Source organism: Danio aesculapii, chromosome 14, assembly GCF_903798145.1.
Source record: "Danio aesculapii chromosome 14, fDanAes4.1, whole genome shotgun sequence".
In the NCBI taxonomy this organism is placed as follows: Eukaryota; Metazoa; Chordata; class Actinopteri; order Cypriniformes; family Danionidae; genus Danio; species Danio aesculapii.
The window spans coordinates 22,719,163-22,742,394 of NC_079448.1; the positions used below are offsets into that span (position 1 = coordinate 22,719,163).

The 23,232-nt window shown below is 36.2% G+C and overlaps 2 protein-coding genes and 1 pseudogene across 6 annotated transcripts in view; all 3 read left to right on the forward strand.

The window, feature by feature from the left end:
- The first annotated feature begins 303 nt into the window (after window positions 1-303).
- LOC130241062 (lysozyme g-like) lies at window positions 304-4,430 on the forward strand. 2 transcript variants are annotated; one of them, XM_056472778.1, is made up of 5 exons: window positions 304-413; window positions 506-622; window positions 725-921; window positions 2,868-3,006; window positions 4,187-4,430. In XM_056472778.1, exons 1-5 carry the CDS (start codon window positions 410-412, stop codon window positions 4,318-4,320), a joined length of 591 nt encoding a protein of 196 aa, XP_056328753.1. In that variant the 5' UTR covers window positions 304-409; the 3' UTR covers window positions 4,321-4,430. The 2 variants fall into 2 exon arrangements, with proteins under 2 accessions (XP_056328753.1, XP_056328754.1); XM_056472779.1 differs by having other exon boundaries at window positions 306-413; window positions 539-622.
- Window positions 4,431-6,107: 1,677 nt separating this feature from the next.
- Window positions 6,108-7,161, forward strand: LOC130240369 (lysozyme g-like; annotated as a pseudogene).
- A 587-nt stretch (window positions 7,162-7,748) lies between these two features.
- Window positions 7,749-23,232, forward strand: part of zgc:66433 (uncharacterized protein LOC321250 homolog) — an 84,649-nt gene continuing 69,165 nt past the window's right edge. The window contains exon 1 of one of the 4 annotated variants that reach the window (XM_056472114.1): window positions 7,749-7,849. Coding sequence is in view for 1 of the 4 variants with exons in the window: in XM_056472113.1 (XP_056328088.1) it covers window positions 19,065-19,099 (35 nt within the window). In the remaining 3 variants the exon portion in view is untranslated. Of the gene's footprint in view, window positions 7,850-18,846; window positions 19,100-23,232 lie in introns of those variants that run through there. The other 3 variants (XM_056472115.1, XM_056472111.1, XM_056472113.1) reach the window with 3 other exon arrangements.

Here is a 23,232-nt window from a genome sequence, read left to right on the forward strand (position 1 = left end):
TTGTTTTGTTTTGTTTTGTTTTGTTTTGTTTTGTTTTGAGGTCCTCATTAACAATCCAGTTGGATGATGTTCCTATTTCAGACTAAATCCTCTTTTGTTGTGAAACAGTGAGCTTCCTTCTATTGAATGTCATATACAGTATCATATTGCCACAATCAAGTAAATTATATTGTTATCTAATAGTAATAAATAACAAACTTCAGCCTGGCTTGAATGTGCTGTAATAGTATAACTAAAAATGGAAATTCCCAGTTTCGCAATGTTTACAGCGACAGTATTGATTTCATTCCTCCTTAACTGAAAGACTGAGGAAGAGAAAGCATTTCAGCTGCAATCACACACAACATTCAGCGGTCTGACTAGTCACAGCTCGAACATTTTCTTTTGTTCACAGCAGCTTTGAGTCATCATGGGTAAGCTAAATAAGCTTTGCTAACTAATACCTTAAATATTAAACTGTCTTATGTTGTGTTTTTAAACAAGTTATTCACTAATTTCTTTAAAGGCATTCCGGTGATACTTACCATGTATTTTCTAGCATGCATTTATGGAGATATCATGAAAATAGACACCACTGGGGCATCAGAGGTGACAGCAAAACAGGACAAGTTAACCGTAAAGGGTATGATTACTTAACTGGTGTATCCAGTAACCAAAGTTTACCTATATATGTTATATGTACTTCACTGCACTTTACAATAACAGTGAGTTATTCTTTTAAAAGGAGTTGAAGCCTCTAAAAAACTGGCTGAGCATGATCTGGCCCGAATGGAACAATACAAGTCTAAAATCCTCAAAGTTGCCAGAGCAAAGCAGATGGACCCGGCTGTGATTGCTGCCATCATATCCAGAGAGTCCAGAGCTGGAGCGGCCCTGAAGGATGGATGGGGCGACCACGGCAATGGCTTTGGTCTCATGCAGGTTGGTTTAAAGATCTACAATTTTTCCACTTTTTCAAAAGAGACAGGACAGCAGTATCTTAACATGAGGGATATACACTTGTCTGCAAGTACATTAGGTATTCCTGTTCAACTGCTTGTTAATGCAAATATCTTATCTACAGCAAGTCATATGACAGCGACCCTTGACATGACCAAGAAAATCTAGTCTAAACTGAGCCTCAGAATGGGGAAGAAAGCTGATTTACTGTAAGTCACTTAAAGCATAGCGTGGTTCCAGACAGGCTTCTCTGGTATTTCAGAAACAGCTGATCTAATCTGATTTTCACACTCAACTATCTCTAGACCTTACAGAAAATGATCCAGAAAAGATCAAATATCCAATGAGTCGCAGTTCTGTGGATGAAAATATGTTCTTGACATCAAAAGTGAGAGTTAAATTGCTAGATTTGTTCAGCTGATAGAAAGGCAACAGCAACTGTGGTCTGGAGAAGAGTGTTTCTTGCACAAACCTTGAAGTAGATGAGCTACATCAGCAGAAGAGCTCAACAGTTCTTCACCAGTATTGTTCATACAAGGTCAACAGAAAAGTATGCTGTAAAAAATGCTGCGTTCCACACAGTTGCTCTGGCAACTTTAAGTGGATTGAACACAAAACAAAAACAACTTAAGAATGCTCATTTTAAATAAGTAGTTTAAACAAAGCAAAAATCATGTTTTGAGTGTAGCACAAATGTAATTTAATCAATAAATTGTTACTTTGTAACTAATTACAGCCATCTAACACTCCATCTAACAATAGACTATTGTTTGCTTGCTTTAAACTGACTTAAAACAGCTTGCATAATTTAGCACATTAAGTGAGAACAAGATTAACTATGTTGTCAGGACTAATTGATCATATAATTTTTTACAGTGCAGAAACACCAATCTCCCAATACTCCAATCAGTTCCCAATCGATGAAATCATGCGTGTGTGTGTGTGTGTACGTGTGCGTGTGCGTGTGTGTGTGTGTGTGTAAATTACCATTTGTTTTCAATATTTTTAAATATATAATATATGTTAAATTGTTAAATATGTTAAGTCCAAACATGTACTTATATGCCACATATGCAATTTAGTTTGCTTCTGGATCCAATGTCTCTGGTAAACTGCATGGGAAGGCTCAACAAACGGTAGTAATAGACATTTAGAAAGCAATGTAATACCTTCAAAAATCATGATTGCAATATATACAACCATGCCTGATATCAGATTCAGATTCAGATGATATCAGACAAATTTTTTTTTAAATAAACTGTTAAAACATTGATTTCTGTGATTCAGCTAGCTCAGAGACTGTTGTGTACACCATGATTTTTTTTTAGATACTTTAATGTGTCATATGACTAAAAAGTGGTCATAAACTAATATTTTCTCAATTCAACTGAGTAGTGGCTTAAACCCAGTTTAACAGTATACAGTAGCAAGGTGTACCAAAAGAAGACAGTGAGTGAATATGAAGTGCATATAAGATGCCATGGTGTTTAGTCTAAATCTGGATCTAAACCCTGAATAGACACAGTAATCATGGATATTGAAATAATCTTTTTTTTTTTGTAACTAAGAAACTAGAGAACCTGAGTGAACTAACCACTATAATAAGCATCATTGTAACTGGCATTTTTGGGGCAGTCAATAAAACAGAAGAAGGTATAGTTGGGAGAAATCCGGAAATTATACAAGTTGCTCTTATGAACCACAAGTATGCAACATGTCAAAACGTGTGTACTGTTTGTCAGGCCATGATTTCCACTAATGATCCAATGTGAAGACTTGCACAATAAAGCAGATCTTGTTCTTTTTCATTATTGTGTTAATTTGTTATTTCCAGTTTCCCCTTTTAAAGCACCAGTTCCTCCTGCTGTATTTCTACAGATTGATGCAACATTTACAATTGCTCTTTTTATGGATTGGGTTTCTTTCAGGTTGACAAACGTTACCACAAGCTGGTAGGTGCGTGGGACAGCGAGGAACATCTCACACAAGGAACTGAGATACTCATTGGTTTTATTAAAGACATCAAAGCGAAGTTTCCCACGTGGACCAAAGAGCAATGCTTTAAAGGTAGGTTTACAATATTCTCAGGCCCTATTTAATACCTGGTATTAAAATGCATTTTGATTAATCTCTTTACTAGATCTATTAATCTGTTTACTTTTTTTTTCTAATTTTTGCGCAGTTTCAACCCATTTCCTAAAAAACAATTTGATTTTTGAGGGACTTCAGGGTCTATAGACAAGTGTACTGTATATATGATTTTTTCCTGATATTTAAATCTAATAATTGTGAAATAAACTCATGCAATTCTAATAGCTAAAGGCAAGCGCTGTGTAAAAGCTAACATTGTGAAATTTCTGTTTTGATAGCTGCAAAATTATGACTGGTTTAAATGAATAGTTTTTCACATTTTTCAGTCTTCAAAATAAACTCACAAGTTTAGAGGGAAAAGATCAAATATTGTCTTATTAGCACATATTTTAGCACATATTTTAGCAACCTGTCCTGTAATGTTTAATGTAATGCAACATAAGATAATATGAGAGACATGATGAAGAAAAATCTGGTCCTCCATCAAAATTGGGTCTTCCTTAGGACCCCAAGTAATCCTATTCCTTCAGATTACTTTTAATGGGTACGTTCTTGGCTACTGATCACAATTCCCACAAAGCCGTGTTATGATGAATATAGTTTGAACCATGCTTACACTGTAAAACCCAATAAGTTAAGGTAACTCAAATCATTTTAGGAAACCGATTGCAACAAACCTTTAAAGTTCAAAAACTGATCCTAATGAGTACTGTGAACTTAATCCATTTGAGTAAAGGAAGCAATTTGAGTACAGTAGAACCCGATAAACGAAGAGGACTCAAACCAACTGAGTACTGTAAAACCCAATAAGTTAAGTCAACTCAAACTGTCAACTCAAAATTGCTACATACCATTTGAGTTTAAAAAAAACTATGAGTACTGTGAACTTACTTCATTAGGTTGAAGTAGAGGTAATTAATTTACTCATTACCTTCAACACTGAGTTCAAAACTCTTTTCAAATGAGTAGAATTAACTTTCAGTAAATTTTGAGTTAACTACACTCATTTTATTTGATAAAAAGTACATTTTTAGAATATGATCTGAAATGTAACTACCAATTAGTGCAAAAAATGTAAACAATTTATTTTTAGTTGTGTTTGTTTGTGTGTGTCTTATTTGAGTAACCCAATAAAATAAAATAATGTCTTTTTCAGGAGGAATATCGGCTTATAATGCAGGTGTGAAGAACGTGCGAACGTATGAGCACATGGATGTGGGCACCACAGGTGGTGATTATGCTAACGATGTTGTTGCCCGAGCCCAGTGGTTCAAAAGCAAAGGTTACTGAGGAATAACTGTAGGCTAATGCTATTTTTTAATAGCTCTGTCTAACCATTGATCACAGTTTTATACTTTATTTTGTATTTGCTGGAAATAAATAAAATGTGTTTATTCAAATCCTGTGTCTTTTGTGTAATGGACTTAATGGTTAGGGCCTACTCTTTTCATTCATTTTCTTTTTGGCTTAGACCCTTATTTATCAGGGAATGCCACAGCAGAATGAAGTGCCACTTAATCCAGAATATGTTTTATGCAGCGGATGCCCTTCCAGCCGCAACCCTGTACTGGGAAACATCTATACACACTCACACACATACTCATAGACTCTGGCCAATTTTGTTTACCCAATTCACTTATAGCGCATGTCTTTTGACTGTGGTGAAAAACAGCATCTGGAGAAAACCTACGTGAACAAACAGTCTCCACACGGAAAATGCCAAATGGCTCAACCAGGACTCGAACCAGCAACCTTCTTGCTGTGAGGTGAGAGTGCTAACCACTGAGCCAACGTTCCAGCTTGCTCTTTTCGTACTACTATAAATAGTATTAATATATTATTATTAGGTCAGGCCAATTTCTGTTCTAACACTATTTGTATTTATTTTAGTTCTCAGTTGCCCTACTATTTTCACACCAAAATGTACTGTACAAGGTTCATACGGTCCTGGAAAACCTGGAAAAGTCATGCAATTTCGAAAAGGCATTTTCCAGGCCTGGAAAAGTTTTGGAAAAACAAATAAACCCAAAATGTTTTGGAAAAGTCATGAAAATTGCTTAACATCTGTGTACTTGAATATATTTGAGATGAACTTGACACTATATTGGATAGGTAAACTTCAAAAAAGTTAAATGGGTAAGAAAAGCAATACCTTAAAAAAATCAAAAGCAATTTTAGTTTCGCCTCTCTTTTACTCGCTTTTACCGTAATTCAAGATGCATTTTGAGTGTCGTGTCCAGAAATAATATACCAACTGCAGAAGTAAGATACTGTGGGTGCTAAAGGCTAAAATACTAATCTTAAGTCTTGTGAAAACACAATCCAACATTATAAATTTTTCACGCAGACAGCAAGATACTTTCTAAAAACTATTTTAAAAATATAAAAATAAATATAAACTACATGGATTGTCACATATTTTTTGATATACTGTTATAAATTTGAATGTGCTTTTTTCAGGAAACAAGATCATCATAATTTAACCTTTTCAAAGTTTTGGAAAATTCATTGAAAAGCCATGGAATTTTAGTAGTAAAAATGTGTATGAACCCTGTCTGTAGATGAGCAAAAGCAACGAAGTAACACAACATCTCAGGTGTCATCCACTGCTCAGAAAAGTGAAATGGCAACAGCATGACACTAGGAGGCACTGTAAAAGAGGCGAGGTTAGCGTGCGCACTTAAAGCATTGCATGCATCTCCCTTGCGTATGTCTGAGAGATTCCATCGTCTCTGTATACACACAGGATTTCACTTGTCATCAAATATATTCATTAAATTGACTAATAACTTTTTAGTTGCATGAAGGCACATGATACATCAGCCTCACCTCATATAGCCTGCTTATTCACTATCTCAGGTGTGCTTTAATAATATGACTAATAAAAAAGGATTACAATTTTTGCAACCTTCATAGTTACAAATTTTAAAAGTTTAATTTCTCCTCACGTTCATGGGAAAACATTGGAGGAAAAAAAAAACATAAGCCACCCTCTGCAATCATATATACAGTAATCACTTCCTGCGATGGTCTCATTTGGAGGTGAGACTTGTCACACTTGATTTTTCACCAACATCATGGGTAAGTTACATAAAATTCTGATTTTTCTTTTACTATTAACAACAAGATGCATTTTGTGATAGCATAAATGTTCTGTGACATGAAAGTCTTTTGGTGATATTCTTTCTAGCATGCATTTATGGAGACATCATGAAAGTAAGCACCACTGGAGCATCAAAGACAGCAGAACAGGACAAACTACCTGTAACAGGTGAGAATTCATGACTGCTTACAACTCATCTTTAATAGTTGTGAAAGCACTGCATTACAATTGATGGAAAACAGTGTTTTCACAGGTGTTGAAGCCTCCTGGCTGAGCATGATCTGGCCCAGATGGAGAAATACAAGACTAAAATCATAAACGTTGGCAGAGCAAAGCAGATGGACCCGGCTGTGATTGCTGCCATCATATCTAGAGAGTCCAGAGCCGGAGCCATTCTGAAGGACAGATGGGGCGACCACGGCAATGGCTTTGGTCTCATGCAGGACATTATCAGGAAGGCTAATCCAGAGTTTAGGAGCCATAAATGAGAAGATTCTACCTCCTTTACTCGACTTTGCTATTCTAGGTACTACCAGAAGCCCTGAGTTTTGAGATCTTAAAGAACGAGTTGGATTGTAGCGAGACAGAAGGTTGGTTAGATAAACAGGAGCTAGACTATTTAAAGCTTTATAAGTAAGAAGCAATATTTTAAATTCAAACAGAAACTTAACAGGCAGCTAGTGTAAGGAGGATCAACTTGGGGTGATATGATCATATTTTCTAGACCTTGTAAGAACTCTGGCAGCTGCATTTTGTACTAGCTGAAGTTAATTAATAGAGGATGCTGGGTAGCCAGCAAACAGAGCATTACAGTAGTCCAGCCTAGAAATGCAAACAGAAGGGCATCACTCAACTGACTATGTCTCTTTCAGGTGGAATAGCAGCCTACAATGCTGCTGTGAATAAAGTGAAGTCATATGAGAACGTGGATGAGGACACCACAGGCAGGGATTATGCCAATGATGTTGTTGCCCGAGCCCAGTGGTTCAAAACTGTAGAAAATGGTTTCTTGTTATAATCACTACTTTTACCAATATTAACATGATTATGGATCATATTCCATATTCTCCAACACTGTGATTGTTTTGATTCATGATTCTTGCTTTTTAAAATATTATTATTGATACTATTACTATCATCATGGATACTGCTTTCTGTTGTTATGCATGTTGTAAATTTTTATATGTTCCTTTGTTTATGTTCTTCCACCTGTACACCTAGTTACTATTACACAATACACAAACACACACAATTTTTCTTTTTTATTTGATTTGTATCATATAATTCGTGTATCTCTTTTAATTTTTTATTTAAAAAAATAAATTGGTTACTGAAGAAAAAATGATGAATTGTGAATCTAATGACCCAGTATCTTTAATATTATCTGTCCTTTTCTCTCTGTACCTTGTGGTAAAGTCAAAGGCTGCGTCTTTCCAGACAATAATGCATATCTGATTAAATAAAATTTTTTGCTCAAATCATGTGTTTGTTATTTTTCATGGGCATGGCGGTCTCGTGGGGTTTAAATTAACCTCGCATTTTTACATCGATCCAAACACTCTTTGAAACAGCTTGTAGTTCTTCAGATAGAGGGCGACGTTGAGCCTCAAATCCTGCACTCTCACACAACACACAGGAGAATGTGATTAGCAAAAAAATCTCTGATGTTTCGCTCGCTTAAGGATGGCGAGATATCTCTAGGATTTCCTTGGCTTTGTAAGTACATGTTTATGTGATTTATATGGGTAAATGTATGTCCTTTGAGTTTTGTGTCGTTTTTGAACAACAGCGCTGGACAAAGCGGCTGTTTGGGAAGTTTGGGAAGCGTAGCTCTCCATCACTTTCCGCTAGGTCCAACGAATAAAATTAAGTAGACTCGTTTGGTGCTTTATAAACAGTAAGTTGTTAATTTGAGAATAAGTTTTTGGATTGTTTTTTGCAATGACTGGTGTAAAATAAGATAACCTAGTTACTCTAATATGGTATGTTTAACGAATGACTAATTCTTATTTTGGTTTAAATACCTTCGATGTACATATAACATTCATGGTGTCATGTAAGACGTCAGTTTGTGTTGTTGTTGTTGTTGTTGTTGTTTACAGTTACGTTTAACCACTAAATTAGTCCACAAGTTATTTTCTTTATAAAAAGTATGAATGGATATGAATGTCATGATGTATGTATGTATGTATGTATGTATGTAAATAAATATTAGTGTTTAATAGACAGTTACCCACATATGTCAAAATCTGTGTGTTAATGAGCTGGATTCTTGTCAAATATGATAAACAATTAGGACTTCTCAATGCCTGTGAGACTGAAAATATATTCCTCTTACTTCATACTGAAAACACCAGGAAAAATAGCTTGTGGCACTTTATCTTTCTTATTTCGTATTGATGTAAAGTTGGTTTTATATTCACACATTCGTTCAGTTACAATTTGTGACTCGCTCCCAATATTGTTTACCATGGTACTTTGTATATTGGGTCTGATATCACATGCATGTATAACATGAAAACAACATTATCACTATTTATTTGCCTGAAGAATGTTGTACTTTGAAAGTCATTGGCTGCTAATTAGGGTTGCATGGTTTACCGGTACTTTGGTAGTATCGTGATTCTATGGCTCACATGCTTGTCCAACAGTAGACCATTTTATTTTAATAGTTAGTGGAGCACTTTAAGGTTGCAAAACTGTAGAATTCACTCCTTTTGTGGTAGCCTGGACGCTTCTATTTGAACGCTGAATCAGTTCATTTCTGTTCCTGTCAATATGATTTAGTAGCTAAAACAACTGCAACAATATCTTAAAAAGAACAACCACCAAAGTGAAATTTTGAATTATTTTGGATTCTTTACATGATGAGACAAAAAAAACCCAATAGATAAAAAAACCCAAAAGAGCAACAGGAAACATTAAAACAGTTTTTTTGACCCCTTCATATAGCCTAATTTGCTCTTTTTGTAACAATAATTTTTTTAATTTATTTATTTAAATGTATTTTTTGTTGGACAGTTATCTACAAAATAAACAAAAAGAACTAATGCATTTTAGGTGAAGTGATGTGCAAATACTTTTTTCAATAATAAGGGAATTATGAATTCAATTCAAGTAGGCCTATAATATCATAAAATATATTATTTTTGACAATTTACTTTATAATTTGAGTTAAGAATTACAGCATCGCAATACGACTTGGTATCACAATACTTCAGCTGGTATAGTATCGTAATATGAATTAATGGTATCGCGACAACCCTACTGCTAATATGATTTCACTAATTAGAATATGCAAAAAATACTTTTCTGAAATTATATTATTAAGGAGACAATCTGAATGTGTGTTTATAAAACTAACTTTACCTCCAATATGTTTCTTCATCCTGTTGCGTAGATCTAACACTTTGTAGTGTGTATGTTGATTACTGCACATAGTAAAGTCTCATGATGATCATTGTCCTTCTCTAGATGTTCAGATTTACAAAATTATTATCAGTTTGGCTTCTTGAAAAGTTGACTTGAAATTTCAAGCAGTTTCAGTTTAGAGTATGGTGTGACAAAAATCATTTTAATACATTTAAATGTACTGTTTTGCAATTCTGTGTTTTCGTTCCATTCATGGTCTTGTATTAATTGAAAGATTAGATTGTAATAAAACTTGCTTCTTTCTTACTTACTCCCAGGGCTGTTTTAATCTAAGTTAATATTCAAGGGCGTAGATTTTCTCTTGACATTGGTGGGGACATGCATCCCTAGAGTGCATGCATTGCGCAAATTGTTTTTGTGCTTTTAAAAATTAAACACTTAATAATACAAATAACAATTAATGAGTTACGTTCCATACTGCAAATGTCAATTTACATGATTGTGCTGTAATCTGACTTTGAGGAGGTATGAATGTCGAGAAATTTAGAGAGGTGTGTGACGCAATTTAACTGTTTAATTCCGATAATTGTATTTCGATTTATTGCAAAGCCTTGGTTAATAGTATTATAGTGAACTCATAGCAAACTTGACTTTAACCCTTTGTGCACAAGTAGGTTACTAAGGGTTGATGGAGCATTATTTTATTTTGAATATTAAATTTAAATTAAATTATTGGTAAGGACATTTCAGTAATTCCCACGACGCGGTGGTGCAGTTGGTAGTGCTGTTACCTCACAGCAAGAAGGTCGCTGGTTCGAGCCTTGGCTGGGTCAGTTGGCGTTTCTGTGTGGAGTTTGCATGTTCTCCCCCCATTCGCGTGGGTTTCCTCAGGGTGCTCCGGTTTCCCCCACAGTCCAAAGACATGTGGTATAAGTGAATTGGGTAGGCTGAATTGTCCGTAGTGTATGAGTGTGAATGAGTGTGGATGGATGTTTCCCAGACATGGGTTGCAGCTGGAAGGGCATCCGCTGCGTAAAACATGTGCTGGATTAGTTGGTAGTTCATTCCGCTGTGGTGACCCCGGATAAATAAAGGGACTTAGCCGAAAAGAAAATGAATGAATGAATTTCAGTAATTGATAAATATTGGTGGGGACACGTCCCCTCCGTCCATGCCAATTCTATGCCCTTGTTGATATTTAGCCGCACCATGTTGGTGTTTCGTAACATCAAATTTTTACAAGGTGGGTCTTTAGCCCAATGCTCAACCCCCAACCTGGAGGACCAGAACATACACACATGGACAATTTATTCATTCATTCATTTTCATTTCGACTTAGTCCCTTTATTAATCTGGGGTTGCCACAGCGGAATGAACCGCCAACTTATCCAGCACATGTTTACGCAGCGGATGCCCATCCAGCTGGAACCCATCTCTGGGAAACATCCATACACATTCATTAACACACGTACACTACGGACAATTTATCTTACCCAATTCACCTATAGCGGATGTCTTTGGACTTGTGGGGGAAACCCTCGCGAACATGGGGAGAACATGCAAACTCCACAAAGAAATGCCAACTGACCCAGCTGGGGCGACCTTCTTGCTTTGAGGCAACATCGCTAACCACTACGCCACCATGCCACCCATTGATTGTAATAATATACAAAATAAACTAGTGAAGACATGATTTTAAAATCTAAAATAATCTCACATCATTTTATAAAAAGTTTTTGTAATTTTGGAAAAAATAACGAACAAAATAAATATATATTTTTTCCATTTAAAAAAAACAAGAAATGAAACATCACACAACATCTATTCTAAAATAACGAGACTCCTCATTATCGTTCTCTGTTTTTATAATGGTCGTGTAAGTTGTTAAACTGCAGAACATTTAACAGTTAATTAGCATGTGTTAAGAGACACTGTTGTCCTGTACAGTACCTTTTGATGATGAGCCACGTTAATAATCCTGTCGTGTGTCTGCAAGGAAAGAAAAGCATCATAAAAACCCAGGGTGCAATTATTTCATTATTATCGTCTCATTAAACTGCTGAGATACTCCATTTGGATGCCTCCCATCAGAAATGCCACACACCGAGTTTTAAAAGGGCTGGAAAACGGGGATACAAAGTTAACAGGTCATAGATGGAGCAAAAGAGCAGCTGAATGGGCCGTGTTCATTGGTCAAGCTGTGTAGACCCAGCTGGATGCTTTTTTATTGTGCGGGTAAAGGACTTAATGGACACATGTAGAGCTTGGCCTGCTTGTGGCTTTGTTTAGTTTGGGTTTTCAGGAGAAGATAGGCTTTGCATGATGAGAATAACATATATAAATATATTCTTGTAAGTTATTTCGAATCATCTCAATCGGCACCGCTCTTCAGGCCTATGAGCTGAGGGGTATGATTTCTTGGGTTATTTACAGTTTGGCATACATGGCCTTAATTAGAGTGTGGGGTGAAGCGCTGCCTCAGAAGATGTGTTCCAGATGTGGGCTGGAATTCAGTGAGCTTTGTAAAGAAAAGAAACAGTGCTCCGCAGGAGATGTCTAAAGAAACTTGAGGCAGAAAAAGGTGATGAAGGGAATTGGCAGAGTTGGATTTGGGGGCAGGGGGACATTCTGGCACTTTTCAGGATTAAATATTCATGACTATGTCTGGGTCTTTAAAACAACAATGTTGCCAGATTTGATTTGGTAGTTTTGTACTAGGCTGCTTGCTCTGAGTAACAGTTGATGGTGTCACGTGATAACTGATGGTGAGTAATTGTGATGGTCATATATATCACATGATCTACATAAAATAATAATACGTGTTTCTGCTGGCAGCTCTGTAGCCAGATCATTGGTTTGATTCCCATGCAAGGAACTGATTTATTTATTTATTTATTTTTTTTTTCGTACTGCAAATGCTGAAGATTGTCAATACAGTGGTCCCTCGCTATAACATGGTTCACCTTTCATGGCCTCACAGTTTCGAAATTTTTTATGTGCAATTTGACATGCTTTTTTTTAAACAGCATTTTTTTTGTTTGTTTTGCGTCCTGATTGGTTGTAGACTATTGTCAATCAATCTCCTTTGTATCTCCTGAATGCGCTTAGCTTGCCAGGTTAACAAAGCTCTTCAATCGCTAGCAGTGTGAGTTTCAACAAGAATGCAATAAGGGTTGTAACTGTTGCAGCAAGACATCGTGAAGGGGTCGCACTACGATGTGCCGTGCCACACAGCGCCATGCATTTTAGAATTGTTAACATAGGTTTATATCAGGGTACGCACACCGGTGCCGCAAGTGAGCAGCTGTCTGCGGTGCCCAGTTACGACTCAGGACATTGTTAATTTTTCTGCCGAGCCACAGAGCGCCATCTGAATAATTTTATTTTAAATAACATTGAATGTGCGCGTCCGGTGTGTGTTATTTCCAACTGTCATTCGATGTGCGCAACCCCCTTAGGGATGGAGTCTGCTTTCGTTTTGTGGATCAGTAGCTACGTTTCCATCCACCTATTTTATGTGCATTTTGGATATGCGCATAAAATAATATGCACATTATTTTTAGAACTTAACTCCCACAAAAAACAAGGGACCACTGTATTTTTAAAAAATGGTCGAAACAACCCAACATTTTCAAGTTTTTGTTTTAATTAGAAACATATATGCTAATATCTGGGCTAGCTTTGTTCAGTCTTATGTTGCGTTGTGCATTCGTGGGATTAGCCAAAATACATTGTATGGGTCAAAATGATTATTGTTTTATGACTGGTCATGACTGGTTTTGTGATCCTGGGTCACATATGCAGATTTGGTGCTCAATAAACAATTTTGTCAAATTCATTTGTACTCATTTTATTAATATAGTTTGAATATCATTTTAATTCATTACAACTCCTAATGTTTAGGGAAAAATGCAAAAATGTAATGTTTTTTTAAAAGGTCCCATAAAATTTAAATAAAGTTTTTTGGATGTTAGTATCAGTATTGTTAGCTTCTACGACATCTATAAGCTAGTGCATACCAAAACAGTGACAAAATTAGCATTTATAAGATATAAAACTGATAAAGGGGCAGGGGTAGATGTTTAAAAATATAATTAATTTGAAATGTAATAAATAATATAGATAGTTCTCATCAACTTCCGGTCACAACTGTATCTGATCTAGCAACAACCTGTAAAGCTTGTAGTTTGCTATTTCCGTGGATCAACATTTTTTTTCACGTCACCTCATACTTCAGTTTGTCATCTAATTGCTCTCTAGTATATGACATGCCCTGGCCCCTTCAAGACGCTTCACATTTGATGTGCTTGAGCTTAACCACTCCTACTGGCAGAGCAGTGATAAAGCAAAATGCTATTGGCCGATCAAATGCGGCTAGATTTCAGCTGTGACAGGTTAGACAGTTGCTCTCACTAGCCACTTTGGCTGGCTGACGATAATTTTTAAATTGTAGTTTTCTTAAAAAAGCAGAGTTCAACAATAAGAATTGTACAATACAGGTCAGCGTGTGAGATGACAATAATAACTGTGTTTGCGTGAGTAAAAAAAAGCAGGTGAATACCGAATGAGAGTTTGATTACACGCATGGTGAGACACTGGCGATCCTGATCCACTGACGAGGACTTCAGTGTCCAGACTGATTTCAGGTCATGTGATGTGTGTGAGTGTTCAAAAATTAAAAAAAGAAACTGTTCCTTGCGCGAAGCAATCGTGCCTGAAAACAGAACTGGTGTGATTGGTTCTCTTTTAAATAGACTGGACAAAAAGTGATGCTTGTGTACCCAAAGTCCTGCTGCTTTAAAGAGCTCGAGATTTTTTAAAGGTCTTTTTGTAAGCAGCAGGTTGCTTTTGCTTAATTTTAGCATGCCAAAGTCAAATTTTATGCATATAAAATACATTTTCCCAACAACAAAATTGTGGCTAGTGAAAATGGCGAGTGGCTAGTAATGTAGGAAAACTATTAAGCCACAGTGGCTGGTGATCAAAAAAGATAATGTCAATCCCTGATTTTGTCCCACCCTCTCTTCATGTTTTTGGTTAAGATTACATCAAACATCGAATAAATCGGTCAGACCTTTAAAGGCTCTGTAAATAGAACATTATTTGTTTTAAATAGTACCTCTACAAAATGTTGTTGCTTTATCTTTTCATCAAATAAATGTTTTCTAAATAAATATTCATTTACTTAAAAAAAATCATAATTATAAAAACTTTGCAATGAAAGGTTCTTGGTTTTGTCAGTGTGTCTAGCCTTGTGGTCAAGTACACAGACATATAGTGCAGTGATCCCCTCTCTCTAGACAGCTTTCCCGTCGTATCACTACTGTCCTGTCCGCAAAAGCATGAAAAAAAGCTCCAAAAATGTAGATATAAAAAAAGTTCTTGTGGTTTGATTAGCACTTTTTGTAACGACTTTTTAAAAATATACAATTTACTCTAACAACACTAGAAAACACTTAGAAAAAAATGAATGGAAACGTATTTAACTAACCAACAATTATGAAAGTTGTAATATTTTTTCTGATCATCTAACAACCATATCCTTTATAATGACTTAATAATACAATTATTATGTCTGTCTTGAGAAACTGTATGGCTGAAACGAAATACACATGTGTATCTTTAGCAGCAGAGCAAGAAGGTTTCAGGAAATACCAACCTGGCTTTTTTCCATAAGGAAAACTGACTGACATTCCACCCAGTTTTTGAGGAGGACTGTAGGACATAGTGCAACTCCATAGAGGTTCTGTTCACCATATGTGAGGTAAAAACGAGGGGGTTTGACAGCTATCGTGGAGCGTGAACTTGTCTGATGTCTGTGCAGTTTAGTGTGAAAGAAGAATGTCTTCACTGTCCTTGACCGGAAGAAATGCTTATTTCGTAATCCAACATTTACTATTGTTTGTGTTTAAGAAGAAGAACCGACTGGGGTAAAGCTTTGTTTACACTTTTGCCGGATACTCCTACACGATTTGACTGAGGGGGAAGGAAAATATTCAAAACTGGCAGGAAGGCGAAACGTTTGTATACAGTGAAGACTTATGGTTTGAGGTTGTGTGCACAACACATTTTCTAAAGAAAGCAGGGTTAATGACGAATGTCCTGACACTGAAATGTTCAGTCACTTCCGTTAGAGTTGACCTTAGATATGTTAAATCTGTCACTAGAGGCCTGGAAACTGAAATGGGTTTTTAAGTGTCATCCTTTTCCTAATGTAAACAAGTTTCTTTGGTTTGTTTTTATTTACATGTGTATGAGCCAACAACATGTTGTTCTTCATTCACTTCTAGTGCGCCTAGATTTGCGATGGTTTAGGAAGGCAGGTTCTTTGTTGTCGATATTTTAAAAAACTAAAAACTACTTTAGGTATTAGCTCATAAATTTTGTGACCATTACGTCATGTGTGCCTGGCAGAGCTCTTTTTTTTTTTTTTTTGGAAAAATGAAACAATGTTTACCCATTCATGTTAATATGCTTATTTCTTATGTGAAACAATATAAACTACGGCTGTCAAAATTAGCGTGTTAATGCACGTGATTAATTTAAAGTATTTAACGTGTAAAAAATAAAAATAAAGCAGCTGCAGTTTTTTATTTATTTCCTGTTGTGGCCAACGTGTGTTCAGGGACAGCGCGTGCATAGAGGTGACCTAGGCGGCCGCCTTGGGCAGTAGAATAGTGAGCGAACCCCCGGTCCTAACTTTCGTCCGCGAAACGGATTTTCGGGATGAGGGCGGCGTGATTTCCGTTTGCCTTGAGCGCAAGTTCAGCTTGCTCCGGCCCTGCGTGTGTTTAACGTGCAAAGAAATTTGCATAAGACCAAGGACGCTCTTTTAGAAGGAAAGTTTCAGTATAAAACAATTAATGTCGCATCACCAGGCTATGCTGCGTTTTCTCCAGCGTTTTATGCAATTTCGTGTGTTTCATTTTCAATCTTTAGACTTTCACTCTCATTCAACATATTTTCATTCAGGATGTTTTAATGGAATTTGTTACCTTATGGCGAACGGAAAGAAAAAACGCCGCCTGATCCTTTAAGGTAATCAAAAATCGTTGCTTACATGACAGACTCTTAATCATAAAAGCAGAGTATTGGTGTCCATGTAAATGTACTCAGTGAAAGTGCCAGATGAAGTCGCAAGCTGTCAAAGACAGCCCATTTCTCTGCCTTTAAGCTGCTTCCATAAGCCCTCACATTTCATAAGTTTAACGTTGATGTTTGACAGCCATACTTTAGAACGCTTAGTTTAAGCAATTTTGATAAACGTGATCGTGCGTGTTGATGAATCTGACGGGATCCCTCGCTCACCGGGTCCACTGTACTGCGCACTGTGTGTGTGTTTGTGTGTTTGTAGTCCACTTAGAATCCAACATGGAAATCATTTTTGTTTGTTATTGGCATTGATTGTTTTGAAATTCAAATGGCACTTAAATGCCTCTGTTTTTATTTCTGTTATAAATACGGTGTTTCGTGATTAATTATGATTAATTACGCTTCGTGATTAATCATGATTACTTACAAAAAAAGTGTGATTAATTACGTAATTTTTTTTAATCATTTGACAACCCTAATATAAACATGATGTAAACATTCTGCATAATAATCGGAGCAGCCTGCTCCATTCACTATTTTTTGTCTACACACATTTTACAGACATAATTAGCTTTAAAACACAGAATCTCATTTGTTAGCTTTTTGAGAATGTAGCCTTATGAGCTTTTGTAAAATTCTGACAATAATTCATTCATTCATTTTTCTTTGGTTTAGTCTTTATTTCAGAGGTCGCCAAACCACCAATTATTCCAGCATATGTTTTACGGAGCGGATGCTCCTCCAACCGCAACCCAGTACTGGGAAACACCCATACATCGTCATTTACACTCACACTCATACACTGCGGACAATTTAGTTTATTCAATTCACTTATAACACATGTTTTTGGACTGTGGGGGAAATCGGAGCACCCAGAGGAAACACACGTGAACTCGGGGAGAACATGCAAACTCCACACAGAAATGCCAACTGGCCCAGCCAGGACTCAAACCAGCAACCTTTTTGTTGTGAGGTGACAGTGCTAACCACTGAACCACCGTGTCGCCTGACAATAATAATGTTTTAATTAAAAAATAGCATCCTTTTTATTACACTTAAATGGATAGCTGTCCCAAAATGAAAATACTGTCCTTAATTACTCAAAAACTCCGCTTGTTCCAAACCTGTTTGTGTTTCTTAACACAAATGAAGAATGTTGGCATTTACTATAGTGTTAGTTTGCTACTATGGATGCCAATGGTTAGCGGTTTTCACATCTTCAAAATATTTTCTTTTGTGTTCAATAGAAAAAACTGTAGGCGACACGGTAGCTCAGTGGTTTGCAGTGTTGCCTTACAGCAAGAAGGTCACTGGTTTGTGTCCCGGCTGGGCCAGTTGGCATTTCTGTATAAAGTTTGCAAGTTCTCCCTATGTTCACGTGGGTTTCCTGTGGGTGTTCCGGTTTCCCCCACAGTCGAAAGACATGTAATATAGGTGAATTGAATAGGCTAAATTGGACATAGTGTATGAGCGTGAATGAGAGTGTATGAATGTTTACCTATGGACCCTTTTCACAAGATGATGCATTTAACGGTCATCATAATCTTAAATCCTATAAAGTTTTTAATATTTAGATTTTATAACGATATTTTATAACGACATAACGATGGTTTGTTCTGTAGATCTGAAAAAAAAAATCTTAAAGGGGCTAATAATTTTGACCTTAAAATGTTTTTAAAAAAAATTTAAACGGCTTCTGTTCTAGCTGAAATAAAACAAATAAGACTTTCTCCAGAAGAAAAAAATATTATCAGACATACTGTGAAAAAATCAAAGGAGGGCTAATAATTCTGACCTTAACTGTAATTGTTTAATAAAATGGTTTTGTTTAAATGCACCAAAATATATTGGCTATATTCAAGAAATGAATTTTCAAAAGAGGTGTACTCATTTATTTACCCCTTAATATTATTATTTTTATTATTATTATTATTATTATTATTAATTATACTCGTAATTTATTCATTTTTTTATTAACTATACCTTCAAGCTAAGCCACATTGAGCATTAAGTTTCTACTGACTGACTAAAAAGTTGCTGATGATTTATTTAAACCATTGGCTGTCAGCTTTCCTACCCAGAATGAGCCCCCTCCTCTCAGACACGAAGGTGGGATCTCCTCAGGGAGTTGCCCCATCTAATTATCAAATGACGCCTGGCCTGTCGGTGGTAAGCTGTCGGGCTGAGACAATAGTAGCTGATTCTGAGGATTAGGTGACGGGGGTTGAAGAGGGACGGGACGGGAGGGGGAATCCAAAAGAAAGAAGACAGAGCGTGCTCAGTTCTGAGAGACAGGCTGCTGGAGCACACATGAGGGATACACTCTCTCAATCTTCTTCTTTTATGAACACCCCATGTGAAGATATGAGGAAAGAGATGTTGTTAATTTGACAAACCTGGCGTAAAGCTTCACTTTTGGACAGATACTTACACAAGGATGCACTAAGGAAACTGAACTTTTGATACCATGGCTCGATTTTACAGCTGCTTTGGAAATAAAAAGTAAGTTGCGGTCTATTTTTTAGTGGTTTTGTCATTGTGTTTTTCATAATCCTGCTTGAGTTTGAATATTATTGGCAAATAAAATGCTTTGTAGTGAGATTGTTCATGTTGAAATGAAAACACACGTCACTTGAGGTTTCTTTTTTATCGCAAGATTTCTGTGGAGCTCTCTATAATAGCTTCTCAGATGAACCCCCCTCAATTAGAGTCTCTTTAAAAGCTCTTCTATCTAATGGTCTCATGACATGTCCAACAAGACCCTACTCATCACTACTGGCTGTTATTCCAAGACTGCTGAGAGAACATGTTGTTTACCGTTGGGTTTCATCCAGATTCTTTCCCAAGTTTAGAGAAGAGACTGTTTTGTTTATCATTTCTTTTCACAGAGGTTGCCATTTAATACTGTTTATTCTCAAAGTCCAGCCTCCTAGAGTGTATAATAAGTGTGTCTGGACCTTTTATTGAAAGAACTTTGGTATGAATGACATTGACAACATGTCCTATAGGTTTTTTTATGTTTGGACTGGAACCAGTTTCATCCTTACATTCTGACCTTCCATTTTCACACCATTTATGGTCCTTGCGCTCCTGTGAGAGTTTTGCTTTGTTTGTATCTACACAGTGTGTCTGTTTGGCAAGGAACTTGAGCCATCTCATGAAATAAGAGTGCAAATGTTAATGTTGGGACCCCTTTGGTGTTTCCCTCTGTGCTTTGTTGACGTCGAGCCCAAACTTTTTCTCATTTCTCATTATCTTGTAGTTGACCAGGTTGTTGTTTTTAGCAGGCTTCTGCTATCTTTTAAGACGAGTACTCCTAAAGAAGTCTCAAATTAGTGAGAGACTATTTTATTAAAGTGTGAGGCTGTTAAATTTCCATACTGTGGAGAGTGGGGTAAGTTGTGTCGGTTCATAAACTTTTCCTGTCACACACTTTAAAAACTGCTTTTCTTGTATTGTTTGTAGTCCAGATATCTTAAAAATTCTTAAATCAAGAAGAATTTTCTAGGCAAGCAAAGCATATTATCTTGTTTTGAGAAATAATATGTCAAAATTTTGTGAGTTTTTCCTTAAAGCAAGTAAAATAATCAAGTTTTACCTTTTGACATAAGATTATTTTTGCTTACTCCATTGTAGTGGTGTCCCCATTTGAACAATATATTTTGTGTTGAGAAACATTTAAAATATTTTGGAACTGTAACAGAGCTGCACGATTCTGGCTAAAATGAGAATCGCGGGGTTGTTTTTTTTTTGCTTAAAATAAAGATTTTTTCACGATTCTGTAGATGTAAAATAAAAGTTAATATCTGTAGGCTATTATTATTGTTATTTCTCAAACACATGGTAAAACAACAATAATATTATGTGTAAGTCTACTGTTGGTTGAAATGCTACATTTTGAATAGACTTTGAATGGTGGACTTGAACAGACTTTAAACTTGTCCTGATCATTAATGCACAGTAAAGTGATGTCATCAGAATACAACCATTAATAATTCTGATGTTGAATTATTATGTTTCAGACATGTGCTTGCAATCTGCCATTGACAACATTATTAGACCATTTTTCCACTGGTAAAATCAGACATTTGTCATTTATCAGATTCCCTCTTGCATTATATTCAGGATTATATAGGCTAGAGTAGTTATACTCGCACAGTTAAACATTTATTCTCATGCACAACACTGTGTTCACTACAAAAGAAAAACACATTAAATGCTTGCCGTAATCATAACTCTAAAATGCGATATGATCATTTAAATGATGTGTACGCTTTCAGTTTCATTTTCACTGCTAAGTGCGGTTCACACTTCCCACACGGCTCCCAAGCGATCACTCTGTACCACAAACTGAATGTTATTTATAATTTTATTACCTGTTATTCACAGCCTATGCAGGTTCTGTTCACTAAAGTAGACATCATGCACAGTCGCGCACCCGCCCTCTCTGTGGTAACAGCTTACGGTCAGCTCACATCATGTGTGATTTCGCTGCCGCGAATACATCATTACATGAAGACAGAAATGATATTTTTGGGTGAATTGTACCTTGTAAATACCGTATGTGACTCTTTTAACATCATTTGGAGGTGTCCACGTTGCTAAGTCACGTATATAACACAATGTAAAGACTTGTATGGCCGCCTTTGCTTCTCTTCTGAAGTTGAAAATATGATTGGCTGAATCGTAGAAATGCTGGATTAAGATCGTCTAGGGGTCAAATCGAGATCGCAGTATTTTTTTCGATTAATCATGCAGCTCTAAACTGTAAACATGTCAGGCAAAATAATTTTAATGAATCATTAGCTGCATACAAAATCGCATACATCAATACTATATAGTACTATATAACTGACAACAGTATGAGAGCCGAGTAGTATGTTTGAATTCATAGAAATTGAAAATATGATGCGAGAAGTACCCAGGTGACCTATTACTTCCGGCAAGATTCTGAAGGGCGCATTCGATGCATGCCACGCTATCCCATGATGCACCGCGAGATAATTCTTGAATGGTAGTGAAGCAATGCAACAGATGCAGGTAGGTCACGTGATCATAACAAAATGGTGGATGGAGTACATCCGAGTTCCATTCAAACTACTCACATGAACGTACTTTTCTAACAGCTGAGTAGTACGTTTAAATTCAAATGCAGTATCTACTGAGTAGTAGGCGGTTTTGGAAGCAGCCGTATACTTCTGCTGTCTTCATTAGTTTCAAAAACACTGATGACTTTACAATTTAAAATGGCATCTTTCGATATCTTTTCTGCTGGACATACTGTTGTCCTAAAAAACAAATATAAGAAATCTTATATATATCAATATAGCATAAAATTTTAGCAGTTTTAAAACCTTTATTTTTTCAAACCGCGGTATACCTTGAAAACGGTTATCGTCCCATGGCGAGTTTTAACAAACAGAACTTATAACCTGTCATTTTATTGCTATTTTAATTATATACTTTACTGACTCGGTAGATGCAGAGAATAGTGTCAAACAGTCGTGCTTGAATGGACTATCCTGTCGCAAAACGTGACGAAAGGTGAAAGTAATAGTTTGATTAAGGTGTTTACATGTCTGTACTGCACTCCAATAATGCGACTACAATCAGCATACTCCATGTGCCTTAACTTGATTTTTTTTAGTTCGATTATGACGTGCATCAGATTGAATTAAGCAAAAATGGTTGTTTATATGGTAGACTCTTAATCACAGTATTGTCTTACTCTAATTAAAATTGGATTATTGGTGTCCATGTAAACATACTCACTTAATGCATTAATGCAGGATAAACAAGTAGTGACAGAAAACCCCTTTAATAACCTAAGAAACCCACCACATCTCGAATAACCTACCACAACTCCTTCCGTCCTCATTATATTATATACAGGAAACCCTAAATGCTTTCGTGCATGTGATTTGAATGATCCGAGGCGATCTCTCTGTGATCGTTACAAATTTAGGATTAATCTACAAGTAAAAAAAAAAGTATAATCCATGGGTAACAAGTGTTCCAAACTATGGGTTGTGATTTGTATAAATCACAGATGAACCGTGATCCGTGGAGAATTGTTTTAGCTTGTTTTAAAAAAAAAACTTAAGAAAAAATATAATATGTTTTGCTTGTCTAGAAAATCTTTATTTAAGAAGTTTTCGATATTTGGACTAGGAACAAATTTTTGCAGTGTGTGTAACTGTTTTAGTTCAACATTTCTTTAGTCTTGAACTACAATATTGCTTAAGCAAAAGGTTTTTTTACTCAGGAAAAAAGCAGTTCTGCTGGAGTTTACTTATAAATTCTCTAATAATGAATCATACGGTATCAGATAGCCAGATTGTTGTGCTCTTTCTTTGCTGGTCCAGTTATGGCTAAGGGACTTTAGTAGTTTGTGGTTAAAGTTCAGAAGAACCACAAAAATACAGATGGTTTTTTAGCATGTCTGGATTTATGATAGCTACTTTGAGTTTTTAATCTGTCAGTCAGTACCGGCAGCAAAGGCCTTCCAAACACAGAGTCCATGTGGTAGTTTTGCCTAAAATATCTGCCTGAATGGAAAAACGTCTTTACAGATAATTCAGAGCTTGATAAATGTTCTGTGTCTGTAATTGTAGGGGACTATAAATATACTGTAT